The sequence below is a fragment of the Heterocephalus glaber genome, unplaced genomic scaffold (assembly GCF_053883595.1).
Source record: "Heterocephalus glaber isolate CG9 unplaced genomic scaffold, H.glaber_assembly_v1.0 deba00001564, whole genome shotgun sequence".
Lineage (NCBI taxonomy): Eukaryota > Metazoa > Chordata > Mammalia > Rodentia > Bathyergidae > Heterocephalus > Heterocephalus glaber.
Window position 1 is genome coordinate 9083313 of NW_028258351.1, and position 15374 is coordinate 9098686.

A 15374-nucleotide genomic window follows, 5' to 3' on the forward strand; every position below is an offset into this window, starting at 1 on the left:
TTAGAGCCAGGGATTTAGCCCAGCGCTTCCGCTGCCTACCTCGCAAGCGCAAGGACCCAAGTTTGATTCCCAGTACCAAAAAAAAAAAAAAAAGAGAGAGATTGTTTTAAACCTTTAATCATTGAATGGTATTATTTAATCCTTTTTCCAAATAAAAGTATGACTGTCTCTGCTAAGACCAGCAAATGAGGAAACCTAAAAGGGTTATAATTAAAATGAGGCCCTAAAATAATCTGCTTAAAGAATGATAAGCTTAAAGTAATACACACCTTGAGTAAAATAAACTGTTTCACATCTGGACATAACAGAAATTTAATTCTGCCCTCCTCACCTTATTCATGTTGTTTTCATCAACCACATCCTTGGATATGTCCTGGATTATTTCTGGACACAAAATAAGGAGAATGATTTGCAATGGCCAAACTGCTGCTTTACGTTTGGTGCTTTCAGCAAAGCCATCCACCAAGTCAAACAGCTTTTCTGCACACTCTATATGAAAAATATAAATATCAAATGACAGTATTAGATGAGAAGAAAATCCCTGGCATTAAATTAAAAGGCAGCACTATCCAAAAACCCAAAGGCCACATTTTTAAGAAATAAATTTGGAAGTTCAGTTAAACAACTACACAATTTCATTCAGTTAAGTAGACAACCAATGTTACATTGTCCGTGTGTCAGAAGAGCTATCTTTTTTTTTGTTTTTGGTACCGGGGATCGAACTCGGGTCCTTGCGCTTGCGCAGGAGGCAGCGAAACAGAAGGGCTATCTTAATCCATGGAGAAGCAGGCATTTTACAATGGCTGATCTTGTGTTTTGTCTCAAAATGCAGGTTCCTTATACAAAATGTAATGTAGTTGAGCAATAAAGACTAAACTGCTTTCTAAAGAGATTAGCAAAGTTCTCCTTGTCTGTATTCTCCACCATACAGCTATGTCCCAAATATTTTTACCTCACAGGTAAAAAGAGTATTATTACTTTAAACATATCTCTCTAAATATGAAATAAAGCCTTAGAACAAAAAGAAAGATAGTTCTCTGTAACAGAAAGCCATGAAATATCCAATTATAACTCTAAAGATAAAGTTTCATTTCAAACTTCTTTATTTGCTCAAAGGAGAAAGAGATAGAGGTAACTCAGAAATATGACAGAAAATATTATTTCTCATTTGATCTCAGACAACAGAATATATAAAAGCACTTTTTAAATTTATTTACTTATTTATTTATTTATTTATTGGTACCAGGGATCGAATTTGGGACCTTGCGCTTGCGAGGCAGGCGCCAGAACCACTGAGCTAAATCCCCAGCCCAAAAGCATTTTTATTTAAAAAACAACATAAAAAATGTTTTTAACTCACAAGAATTTAAAATAAAAATTTTTTAAAAATCTTTTTCTTACCAGCCATATCAGTCTGTGGAATCTGGTAGAGCTTTGTAAATTCATCTGGATAATTTTCTACCCAGTTCCAAAAGGCCTACAAACAACAAAACATGTCTTTACATGAAAGTACTAAACTTTTCTTAATATAGTAAACACCCCAACTTCTAATTTCCCTCATAAAAATATTGCAATATATTCTTCCTAAAAGTTAAAATGAAACTATCACTCAGTCATGGTTTTATTCAAATGTCAAAGGCGGCAAAATGTATAACTAAAGCCATAATTTTAGTATCAAAGAGATTATAGCTTACCTTTTCTAGGCTATTTATAACTGCTAACTGTGCAACCTTCTTTAGAGCTTTAAATTTAAATGCTATTTCTGGGAAGAAAAAAAAAATTATTTCAATTAACCCTAGTTATTTAATGAACACAAATACAGACCAAAACTGCAGCAAAAATAACTTTTCTTTTACATACTACTCTTGTTCCACTATTATTTATAAGCAATGTAAAGGTAAAAACAATATAAACCCCAAACTCACTAGCTATGTCTACTAAAGACAAAATAAAAAGTACATGTGTCTTGAACTTGAGTTGTAAATTTTTTCCTTTACTTTTCATATAAATATGCTGTTTCAAAAAAAAGTATAAAACATGGTCACTGTGGAAAACTTTAAAAATGTAAGCCAGGCATGGTGGTGCATGCCTATTATCCCAGCACTCTGGAATGAGGTAGAAGGATCCCAAGCTCCTGTCCAACCTCGGTAGCTCAGCAAGACCCTGTCTCAAAATAAAAACTAAAAATGGGCTGGAGGTGTGGCTCAGTGGGAAGGCCCTAGGTTTAATGCATAGTACCAAAAACAACAACAACAAAAACGCTTAAGGGAAAATTAAAATAACATCCATGATTCTACCATACAGAGACAATCAGTTAACAGTTTGGTGAATATTATTCTATCCCTTTTCCTATGTATGTATGAAGCAGAAATATCTAATATAATGAGATCAGATTGGCCATACCAAATCTATCCTTTTCACTTTGCATAGTATCTCCACTTGTTTTCCAAGTCATTAAAAATCCTCATATGTATTCTTTGATGACTCTGTATACAATAGTAACATTTACTGTTTTTTTCAGTACTAGAATATAGTTAATACTTTCAAAATATTAATGTTCAAATTATTATAAACTCTGTCTACAGTTACAGATCAACTACAAGACTGAATTAAACTTCAAAGCCACAGTCTTTCCAGCATGCTTTGATGTTTCTCAGAATATTTAAGTCACTGAATTAAGTCATAGGTTATTTTTCCAGTTCTACATTTTCAGTATTGCACTATTATGAACAACATTAATAAATACCTTTATATGTAGAGCTTTTTTGATATTATTTAAGGTAAGAAAATACCTAAGAGTGAAAGTGTCTGGTCAAAAAGATGAATAATTTTAAGACTGCCAAACTGCTGTTCAGAAGAGTTGGGCCAAATGCCATTCCCACTTACAAATTTAAGGTTAGGGGTTATACTTCAGTGGGGAGCACTTGTCTAGCATGCCCAAGACCCTGAGTTCAAGCCCCAGTACCATGAAAACATAAAAGAAAATAAAATCTTGCAAAATTCAAGTATGAATTGAATGGTGGCACATTATAATCTAAAATAACTATGATCCACATGCTCATACCTTGTCCTAATATTTAAAGTGATTTTTTTGCTTTAATACGTAAGTTATGAAAATTGATTAAGTTATTGGTTGATTTTTACAATGTTAATATCCTTATATAATAAACTCATTTTTGGCAGTGCTAGAGATCAAATCCAGGGTCTCATACACACTGGGCAAGCGTGCTACCACTGAACTAAACCAACAGCCACAGATAAAAAATCTGAACAAGGGTAATATACATGGAACACAGCCTTATAATATTCCCCTGTACAGAGTCTTTTTTTTTTTTTTTTAATGTCTGGTGAGCTAGTTATTGAGTTTCAGGCCAATGGTCTCCGTGTTTGTTTGGGGTTTTTTTGGTACCAGGGATTAAACTCAGGACCTTGTGCTTGTGAGGCAGGTGGCAGGACAATGTTAAGAAAACAAAACAATGTATTTTGAAAACTATATTACATTGTACAACTGCTGATATTTTCAAAGCTAATATAACCCATCTCCTTCTTTTAGGTCAGACATTAAGAATACTGTTTCAAAATACCTTGATCAAGACACAAAGTAAAATAAAAATGTGAACAGCATACTGTAAAGTTATGCATTCAAATTAGCCAGGGTCCAATAATACATAAAACTAAGAAACATTTTTCTGAAATGAAATTTAGGGATTCATACTCATTTTATGAATAATGCTCATAAATAAAAAAACAGTGAGTCTCTGCTTATCACAATAATTCAATTCCTTCTGTCAGTTTATTTCAATTGACACAATCAAGTAAAGCATTTCCCCAAGCTTTAAAATCATATCTTGGGAGTTATAACATCCCCATCTGGGACTACTATTGACAAGTTCTTTAAGAGGCAAAACTAAGCACTAAAACAGTATCTTAACCTATGTTGTAATGCTGTAAAGCTAGTAAGTCAGCAAGAGAGATGAAAACAGAAATGTCAGAAATGAGACACCTGGCTCAATTTCTCTTCCCATCATACAGTCACAATCTCCTGATTATATTCTGCACTGAAACTCTGATATCGTGCTAAACACTATCTTCTTTAAGCACAAGAACAGCTAAACAGATCTTTCTATAACCTGTAGCTAGGCTTCAGAGTTCAAATTCCATATAAGAGAAACCACGCAATTCTTCTTTTTTTTCCATTAAGCTTATTGGTACATTTTAGGTATAAAATACAGTTACATTCATCATTGGGATCTTGTACCATTACATGAGTATCTTGGTTCTTATTTTTTTCCCAGTTCCCCTGCCCACCCTTCCCTATTTGCAAAGACTTTGTTTCCATTTTTTTCCTTTTCTCATTTTTTCTTTTCCCTTTTTTCCTTTCCCCTACCCCTCCCACTTCCCCTGCTCCTATAGACTTTTTCTTCCAATTACACAATATCAATTATACATTTTTCAAATTACAATATCAAGATCTAGGAGACATTACCACAGATTTTACAGGATTTAAAAGGATATAGAAAGCATATTTCAAAAATCTGTTTTGAAATAAATTTGACAACTTCTAAGAAGTACCTTGGAAGACAAATTAATGAAACTAACTCTGGAGGAAATATAAAATTTGAATAGCACCTATTAAAGAAAGTATATTCCTAGCTTGAAAACCTACCTGTATGACAACAGCAGGCTCATATACATTTTAACTGATAAATTATATCAAACAATTAAAGCAGAAAAAAGAGGGAACACTTCTCCCCTCATTTTAGGAAATCAACATTGTGCTAATCCTAAAACTGGATAAAGATAACAGAAGAAAAAAGTATGAACAGAGATAGAAATTTGTTTAACAAAACAAACTATTAGAAGTCAGATCTGGCAGGATGTAGAAAGTGGTTTTGTTATAGGGATGGCAGTGTTGGTTCAGCATTAGAAGATCCACCCCCAAAAGTCATCATTTTAACAGAGGAAAGGAAAAAGCCATATGATCCCGTCACTAGTTGGAGAAAAAGAATTGAACCAAATTCTACAGCTGTTCATGGTAAAAGCTATCAGGAGACTAGAAGTAGAACAGAACCTTCTCAACAGATTGAAGACATGTACTCCATACTTCCAGTGAGAATGCCTTATATGAATGGAGAAGATACAATGCTTTCTCCTTAAGGTGGGGAACAAGGGCAGATATGCTTACTCTTTATCTGTCTGTTAAACTTTGAAACCTAGGCCCCACCAAAATAGTCTGGCAATAAAATGACACAATTAGGATGGGATTGGCAAGGTAGAAGTAAAATCTTTCTATGTAGATGAAATGACCACCTACAGAGAAAATACTAAGAAATCTCTAGGAGCCCCTAGAACTTGTATTTGAATTTAGCAGGATTAGAAAACACAAGGTATATATAAAAATTCAGGTCTGTGTATACTTGCTATAAATGAAGAATTGGATATTGAAATGTAAAGGTTATTTAGGAGTACAAAAGACCTAGAAAAGTTTAAAAAAGACAAAAAAGACAAAAAACAGTGTTGGAAGACGTTTAGTACCTAATTTTAAGACTTCTTCTAAAGCTACAGTAATCAAGGCAGTGTTGGTGTAAGGAAAGATATATAGATCATTGGAAAAAAACAGAGATTCTAGAAATAGAACCACACATATATGGTCCACTGAGTTTTGAAAGATTATTGAACATTAGCATTTTATAGAATATAAACTCCATTCAAGAGCTGAGGAAGAGAAAGTGTTTTCAGCAAACGGCACTAGAACACCTGGTATCCGTACATAAAAAATTAACCTCAACCCTTTATTTCCATACACAAAAATAACTTGAAGGGATCTATGAACCTAAATAGGAAAGCCTAAAAGTATAAAACTTTAAGAAGAAATAATAAGGTAAAATATTTATGAATTCAGGGTAGGCAAGAACTACCTAGGATACAAAAAACCATGATGTATAAAAGAAAAAAATTGATAAATGAGATTCCATCAAAATTTTGAACTTTAAATGACATCATTAAAATGAAAAGTAGTCCTTAAACAGACCATATTTACAATGCATATAACCTATGACCAGAATATATAAAGAACTCTTACAGCTCATTAATAGACAACCCAATTAAAATGTAGACATAAAAAGATGATAAATAGCCAGTATAGCACAAGGAATGGTGTGCAATTCTAGAATCAGAAAAATACTAATCAGTACAATAACAAGATTGAATTATACCCTCATTAGGGAGATGAAGTTAAAAGTTTTAAAAGCCTTGTCATGACTTTTTCTTTTTGTTGGATTCTCCCCCACTGGGTTTAATTTGTCATGCTCAATGGATTCATTCTGCTGGGTTTCCTGGGGTTGTGATCCTCATTGTCTTTTCCTAGGGTATTGTCTAAAATTTTTTGGAGTGCTGGTTTGGTATTCATGAAGTTCCTGAGGTGCTCTTTGTCATGAAAGTATCTTATTTCTCCATCAATTTTGAAAGATAAGTTTTGCAGGGTACATCAGTCTGGGTTGGAGGCTGTTTTCCTTTAGGGCTTGAAATACATCAATCCAAGCTCTTCTTGCCTTGAGGGTTTGCATTGAGAAGTCTGCTGTGATTCTGATGGGCTTTCCTTTGTATGTGATTTGTTTCTTTTCTCTCACTGCTTGTAGAATTTTGTTCTTCTGTTGGATTTCTGGAATCCTAACTATTATATGCCTATGTGTAGATTTTTTTTTTGATCAAAGCTAGCTGGAGTCCTATATGCCTCACTTATCTGTATGTCAAGTTCTTTTCCCCTCCTGGGGAAGTTTTTTGCCATCACTTCTGTGAAGAGTTTTTTTATGTCATCTGCACTCTCTCCTCTTTCTTCATTGACTCCAATCAGTCTTATGTTATTCTTCTTTGCATCGTCTAGCAGCTGCCGCATTGATTTCTCATGTTCCCTTACAATTTTAAAGCAATTTTTCTTTTCCTGGTCACTAATTGCAATCTTATCTTCTATATCTGAAATTCTATCCTCACATTGGTTCACTCTGCTGCACAGACTTTTGATGGAGTTTTTAATCTCCTGGAAATGTTTGTATCTGTTTTATATGGATTCCATTTTTTCCTATGTTGGGATTCTATCATGTCCCTCAGATCCTGTATTTTTTTATCTGTGTCCTCTCTAGATTTATTAATCATGTCTTGCACCATGAGCAAAATCTTTGTTGTTATCTGAGTAATTACTTCTGATATCATTTTTCCCAGTTCCTCTTTTGCTGCCAGTTCAGAGAGTCCAGGTGGTTGATTATCAGATTGTTTCATCTTGTTTCCCTTTGGGGTTGCTGTAGGTGATCTGGAAGTCTGTTTTTGAGGCTTGTGTACGTGTCTTCTCATTTCCACGGGGGTGGGGGGGGTTGCTTCTGGCGCCCGTGCGGCTTACCTTCTCTGCCCTAGGAGTGTGGGATGGCGGCAGGGGAGCTTCCTTCCGGGTGCTGGGACCGGCTCAGCTTCTCTGCCCTAGGAGCTTGGGATGGCAGCGGGGGAGCTTCCTTCCGGGTGCTGGGGCCAGCTCTCTGCCCACTGCATGGCTTCAGAGTCTCCTAGAGTCATTTTCATGCAGCGTGCAGCCAGTTGAAGTCATAGAAGGTGGTCTCGCAAGCTGGGGGCCTCTCAGCAATGTGCTCAGGACACTCACTTCAGTGGCATGGCCCCGGAAGTACTGTGCAATTCTTAAGCTGTGTGTCTGCTTTATTTCACTTAACATTATGGTCTCAAGGTGCATCTATTTTCCTACAAGTGACTCAAGCTTATCCTTATTTATGGCAAAGTACTGAGTAAGTTTATAGCATTACAAAATACAATATCCTAACCTTTTAGTGCCTAGTGTAAATACCATATTTTATCTATTCATCTGTTGATGGATACACAGGCCACTTCCAAGATTTAACTATTATGAGTTGTGCTGCTATAAACATCATAGACATGTATCACTATAACGTGATGTTTCAGGAAGAAACCTAAAAGGGAAATATCTCAATCAAATGGAATTTCTATTTTTAATTTTTTCAAGAATCTCCATACTGATTTCCATTGCGGTTATACCAGTTTACATTTCCACAAACCATGTCAAAGATTTTTCCCCACAGCCTCACTAGCATTTATTATTTGAATTCTTGATGATTCTATTGTATTATTTTTCAAAGGTTCAAAAGTTCATGAACCATATGAATTACTGGCCATTTCACAAGAACATTTACATAATAAAACCTACTTTGATGCTCTAGTTCAATAGAATAAAATCATAATTTTGGCCCACAGTGATTAATTTCATATGTATCATACATTTAAACTTACCCTTCAGGAGTCGTTTTAATTTTGCACAATCTACATTAATATACTGTAATAATTCTATATCGTGGACATCAACATTGTCTTCTGAACAAACAGTCAATTCCTGTAACCTGAAAAGTAAAAGCCAAAAAATAATTTATCAATTTAAGTATTGAGAAATTCTAAAATTGTAAATTCAACAGATTCTTCCCACAAGAATGAATTTATGGGCCAGAGATATAGCTCAGTGGTGCCACTCCTGCCTAGCTAGTGAAAGGTCCTGAGTTTGATCCCTGATATGGGGGTGGGGGGGTGAATTTATAAGAGTAAAGATACATAAGAGAATAAATATTTTTTTTCTTTTGTTTTTTTTTTTTTGGTACCAGGGATCGAACATGGGTCCTTGCACTTGTGCAGCAGGCAGCGAAACCACTGAGCTAAATCCCCAGCCTGAGAATATTTCCTATAAAATCTAGAAGATATCATTTATAGCACGTATACACAGACCTGAATTTTTATATATACCTTGTGTTTTCTAATCCTGCTAAATTCAAATACAAGTTCTAGGGGCTCCTAGAGATTTCTTAGTATTTTCTCTGTAGGTGGTCATTTCATCTACATAGAAAGATTTTACTTCTACCTTGCCAATCCCATCCTAATTGTGTCATTTTATTGCCAGACTATTTTGGTGGGGCCTAGATTTCAAAGTTTAACAGACAGATAAAGAGTAAGCATATCTGCCCTTGTTCCCCACCTTAAGGAGAAAGCATTGTATCTTCTCCATTCATATAAGGCATTCTCACTGGAAGTATGGAGTACATGTCTTCAATCTGTTGAGAAGGTTCTGTTCTACTTCTAGTCTCCTGATAGCTTTTACCATGAACAGCTGTAGAATTTGGTTCAATTCTTTTTCTCCAACTAGTGACGGGATCATGTGGCTTTTTCCTTTCCTCTGTTAAAATGATGACTTTTGGGGGTGGATCTTCTAATGCTGAACCAACACTGCCATCCCTATAACAAAACCACTTTCTACATCCTGCCAGATCTGACTTCTAATAGTTTGTTTTGTTAAACAAATTTCTATCTCTGTTCATACTTTTTTCTTCTATTATCTTTATCCAGTTTTAGGATTAGCACAATGTTGATTTCCTAAAATGAGGGGAGAAGTGTTCCCTCTTTTTTCTGCTTTAATTGTTTGATATAATTTATCAGTTAAAATGTATATGAGCCTGCTGTTGTCATACAGGTAGGTTTTCAAGCTAGGAATATACTTTCTTTAATAGGTGCTATTCAAATTTTATATTTCCTCCAGAGTTAGTTTCATTAATTTGTCTTCCAAGGTACTTCTTAGAAGTTGTCAAATTTATTTCAAAACAGATTTTTGAAATATGCTTTCTATATCCTTTTAAATCCTGTAAAATCTGTGGTAATGTCTCCTAGATCTTGATATTGTAATTTGAAAAATGTATAATTGATATTGTGTAATTGGAAGAAAAAGTCTATAGGAGCAGGGGAAGTGGGAGGGGTAGGGGAAAGGAAAAAAGGGAAAAGAAAAAATGAGAAAAGGAAAAAAAATGGAAACAAAGTCTTTGCAAATAGGGAAGGGTGGGCAGGGGAACTGGGAAAAAAATAAGAACCAAGATACTCATGTAATGGTACAAGATCCCAATGATGAATGTAACTGTATTTTATACCTAAAATGTACCAATAAACTTAATGGAAAAAAAAATCTAGAAGATATAACTAAAGAGGCCTGATAAAAGAAATCATGATAATCTAATAAAAACTTTGTAACCCTATCTTTAAGACTGAGGAGTCTAAAATGTATTTCCCGCAGTTAACCAGGGCTCTCTGGGAAAATAAGTCAGTTCCAGAATTGGGGCAGCAGATGGTTCAAGATAACCCTAGGTCACCTTGGGTTTGAACACAAGGAAATTACCAACGACTGGCAGAGAGTCACGTCAAAAATCACACATGAGGGCCAGGGATTTAGCTCAGTGGTTCCGCCTCCTGCCTCACAAGCACAAGGACCTGAGTTTGATCCCCAGTACCAAAATTTAAAAACCAACAAAAAACCACGTGTGCATTTACATGAACTCCTAAAGGTCAAAAATCAGGTAATTTGAGCATCAGAAAAATTGTATGTATTGCAGGCATGGTGTCTACTCCAATAATCACAGCACTTGGAAGACTGAGGCAGGAAGATCACCTCAAGATCGAAGCCAGCTTGGGCTACATGTGAGTTCAAGGCCTGAACTACACAGCAAAATCCGATCTCAAAAAACAAATGAACGAGCAACAACTCCCCCTCACCAAAAGAATTATATCTACAATTTAAACACAAAATAAGTAAAACTCCAAGTATTAAAAATGAAGGGAAAAAAAGCTCATAGGCAACCTGTCACAGTTATTAGGGTACCTATTTATCCTGGGAATGAATAATGAGAGAAAGTCAAGCCTCCATCCTGAATTCCCTACACAGACTATATTGGAAAGTAAACATATAAATAATGAAGGAAACATCTTTTACAAGAATCACAACTCAGTGCCTGAGGCCCTGGGTTCAATCCCCAACTCCACCAAAATAATAATTTTAAAATAAAGACAGAACACAAAATGTATCATTTTGCTGCCCCCAATGACATAATGAATCCAATGATCATCAGCAACTATTAAAAACATTTAAAACCTAAGGGAAACTTTATAATAAATGGATAATGCTGAAAAGATCTAAATCTATCAATCATAATACTAAAAGTAAGATGACAGAATATGTTTCTCAATATGATACATTAGGAACTATTTACACCATCTGTAAAGTACTCTTTTTCCCCAGCCAAGAATCCAGGAATCTGAATCCACTCAAACTCACTCAAACACAAAATACAGAAAACTTTACAACTAACCCAGTTAAATACTGTACACAGCACAAAAACCATGGGGAAAAGAGGAGAGGAATGAAGAGCCTATACAGATTAAGAGAAGTTTAAGAGAAACCAGCCAATTGTGAGGTATAGATATTATTTATATCCTGATTTGAAACTACCAAATAAAAAAGCCATTTTTTGAGAGGAATAAAATTAAAAACAAACTTGGGAGTAAGATATATTAGGGAATTATGATTTTTTACTTGGTGTAACAATGATATTGTAGGTAAATTTTCTTAAATCTATTAGAGATATATACTGAAATATTTACCAATGAAATGATGTGATATCTGAGCTTTGCTTTTTTTTGAAAGAGAGTCTTGCTATCCAGTTCAGGCTGCCCTTGAACTCACTATGTAGCCCAGGCTGGCCCAAACTATGCCTGGCTTAGCTTGCTTTAAAGTGCTAAAAACAGAGGGCAGAAAAATTAAAAATTGTAGAATACTAATAACAGTTGGAGCAGAGTAAGAGATGCACAGGTATTTGAAATGCTGCTCTTTCTGCAGTATTTTATTTTAAAAGTTTCGCACAATGAAGATTTTTAAATTCACATTTCAAATTAGAAGTAAAATAAACCTTAATTTTATTAACTTCTATTTATAATGAATAACTTCAAAAAACATGAATGTTTTGTCTATAGTCACAAGATACATTTACTTTATATTAAAAAACTAACTAAGCCTTTTCTCATTGTACTTTTCCCAGTCGGTATATGTGCTTATATGATTATTTAACATCCTTCCTTCACAAAATGTAAGCATATAGACAGAAATCTTTCTAAATCTAAAACTTCCTTTCTATTGAATATGAAGTTATTACAAATATAGAAAAACTGAACACTTAACGAATATGTAGATACTTTTAAACTGATAAATTTCCTTAGCCAGATATGGTAGTGTACACTTGTAATCCTATTTACTCAGGAGGATCTCAAATTTGAGGCAAGCCCAGGCAAGATAGCAACATCCCACCTCAAAATAAAAAGAGGTGTGGGTGTAGTTCAGTAGTAGAACATTCGCCTAACATGTGCAAGGTCTTGCGTTCAAGCCCCAGGACTGAAAAAAAAATTCCCTTCAGGCTAAAGAAAAAGAGTAAACTTTTCTTCTATTGTTCACTAACAATCACAGGTACCAGCTTTTACAAAACTTGGTATCACTCATCTATTAAATGTCGGTACTTAAAAAGACATCCTCATTATTTCCATTAATAGACATCAAAAATGTAAGCGGGTCAATGGAATTACTAATTTTTTTAATTCAAGAGGAGAGATGGTTGAAAAGCACAAATAGTACACAGTCTTATTCATATCTTGAATTTTAACCATTTTAGGCCAGTTTAAAACTGACTTACACACTAAACATTTATTTGATAATTGAAATCAAGTTCTTCTCAAATTGTTCTTTCACTCACTTTAGCTTATGTTAGTCTAGCTAACATTAAAATTATTCTAAGCACTTACACTAAAGTATTTCACATCATTGGGGTAAGAAAACATTAGCTGTTCACACTGGAAATGAGAAAGACCCCAATACTTATTGAAACACTAAAACTTACACAGCTGCTGCAAAAGAACCTGGAAATGTGGAGCATGACTCCTTAGGAAACACGACATAATAGATTAGCAACACTATCTTTTGAAAAGCTGATTGGTCATTTGTGAAAATAAAAAGTTTAACTCCTTTAATAGCTCAGTTATTGCTACAGAGAGGAGTATTTTCTGATGTTTAAACACCATTTCTAGGCATGCACACTACCACTGAGCTGCTCCTCCATCCCTAAACAGCATTCCTGAAGCCTGGAAATCAAATCAAATCAAATCAAATCAAGGGTGGTCAGCACAAAAGAAGTACAGAAAACCTATCACTAAAATATCCAAAAAGGCAAGAATATAAAGCTTTCTATCCTCACAGTGCACGGATTAGTATTGGCACCTTGCATAAAACATGAACTAGAAAGAACTACACACTCTTATATAAATAAAAAATCCAGGGGCTGGGGATTTAGCTCATTGGTTCCATCGCCTGCCTCGCAAGCACAAGGTCCGGAGTTTGATCCCTGGTACCAGAAAAAAAGAAAAGAAAGAAAAGAAAAAATCCACCAGTACCTACCTTATGTCCAGAGCTAAGCACTTAGCATAAAAGAAATGCAAAACTACCATGACACTCTCAAAGCCCAGGGCTACAAGATTCCCAAAGAAAATATAAGCCTCATTAAATATGAGTATGCAATCAAAGATTACAAAGAGGAAGCCAGACAAGGTGGAACATGTCTGATATCCCTATGCAGGAGGCTGAGGTAGGGAGGATCACAAGTTCAAGGCCTGTGTAGACAACTTAGTGAGACCCTGTCTCAAAGTAAAATGTAAAAAGATTGGGGATGTAGTTCATTAGTACAGAGCCCCTGGATTCAAACCCCAGTACCAAAAATGGGGGGGGTGCAGTGGGGGAGGAATGGAAAAAAGATTACAGAGAGGAAACAATTCACTGTGAAAGTCAGCATACACAAACATGTGATTAATTAACAATGTTAAAAAATAAAAATTAAGTGTTTTAGATAACTTGTGAAGAAACTAGAAACTATTAAAAAGAATTAAAACCATAAAAAAAAAATCAGCAGAGCTATAAATCAAGTAACTTTTAAAGTCCTTGAGTCTTCTCCTGGTGGTATGTCAACAATATAACTAGATCTAGTAGTTGTACAATAATTCTATGGAGAAATCAGCTAATTTCCTACAGAAAAAGAGTACCGAGCCTCAGAACACAGGATACTTTGGCAGAATAATAAAGCTATTTTAAGATCTTCACTTAAAGAAAAGTATAGAACAGAAATAGAAAAGCAGTATCTCTTCCTCCCAAACCAGAGATGAACACCAGGGCCTATGCATTTCACCAAGTTTTCTACCACTAAGCTACATGCCCAGACCTATTAAAAACAAACCTATCTTGAAAGAGAAACATTTTTTCACAAGGAGAATGAAGAAGCATCACCTGTTTTATATGAAATATAAAAATCAATCTTCAGAAATAAATGCCATGCAAGTTGCTTGCATATTTTAAGTCAACTAATACTATGACAGTCATAAGATACCTCACCCCCAAATTACACCATCATAATGATCTTTTAGGTGATTAATCCACCAATAAGATCAGGTCCTATTTCTGAGACTAACTAAATGAAAAGGCAAATAAAATTGTCTAAAACATGTTATTTCAGAGATGCCACCTCTGAACAGTCTTGAACACTAACAAAATTTGAGACACAACTCATGAATGGATAGACTACCATACTCTTCCTTGTTTGTTTTTTTTTGTTTTTGTACCAGGGATCAAACTTGGAACCTTGCACTTGTGAGGCAGGTACTGGAACCACTGAGCTAAATCCCTGGCCCTTTACCATATTCTTTTGATCACTGTCTACCATCAAAGTTTTTTTTCAAACACTAAGGCTGATCTAGTCGTTAACTAAATGAAAAGATCTTTTGTTTTTTATAACTTTCCAGCCTCCTATTTCGTAAGTGTTTGTCACCTTGCGGATTCAGTGTATCATTATTCAGAATATAAAATGTGACTACTCAAAAGATTTAATGAGCATCTGTCTATCATATAAACATTACCCAAAATAATAAAAGCATAAATCATATACCACTAAATAAAATTTTAATTTTCTTTGGCCATGTATTGTTAATGTTGAAGAATATTGATGCCCAGCATCATAATTACAGGAATACCACTTTTCGATTAAAAAGACTGTAGGATTTTTAACTTAATCAGTTTGGATCTCCACTGTTTATAGAACACTAACAAATCAAAGATGCAGGTACCAATAAACAAAGAGAACTGTTTTTGTTCTGTATTAGTCTCCGATGGACTAAATCTCTGAATGATTTCTGTTGCACTTCTCACTTGAGCATAATACATGACCATTAACTTGCATGAAAAGGGCAGGTCAGGGCCAGGGATTTAGCTCAGTGACACTGCGCCTGCCTCAAAAGCATAAGGTCCTGAGTTCAATCCCAGGTACCACATACAAAAAAAAAGGGGCAAATCATTTGCATGAAAGCAAGTTCCAGAGTTCCTAAGTACTGTCAGAAGTTTATCCCTTAGCACGCCAGCTATACCAATTCCTCCATTTGTAACATATTGTAACTAATTCCAACAGTGATCA

General features: G+C 34.9%; 1 protein-coding gene across 10 annotated transcripts in view; it reads right to left on the minus strand.

The window, feature by feature from the left end:
• Nf1 (neurofibromin 1) overlaps positions 1 to 15374 on the minus strand; it is a 285217-nt gene that overhangs the window by 189941 nt on the left and 79902 nt on the right. For all 10 annotated transcript variants that reach the window (XM_087191932.1, XM_021248915.2, XM_021248918.2 and 7 more), the window contains exons 5-8: positions 8308 to 8414; positions 1695 to 1762; positions 1402 to 1477; positions 332 to 489 (exon numbers count right to left, since the gene is read on the minus strand). In XM_087191932.1, coding sequence (XP_087048058.1) covers positions 332 to 489; positions 1402 to 1477; positions 1695 to 1762; positions 8308 to 8414 — 409 coding nt within the window. The remainder of the gene's footprint in view (positions 1 to 331; positions 490 to 1401; positions 1478 to 1694; positions 1763 to 8307; positions 8415 to 15374) is intronic.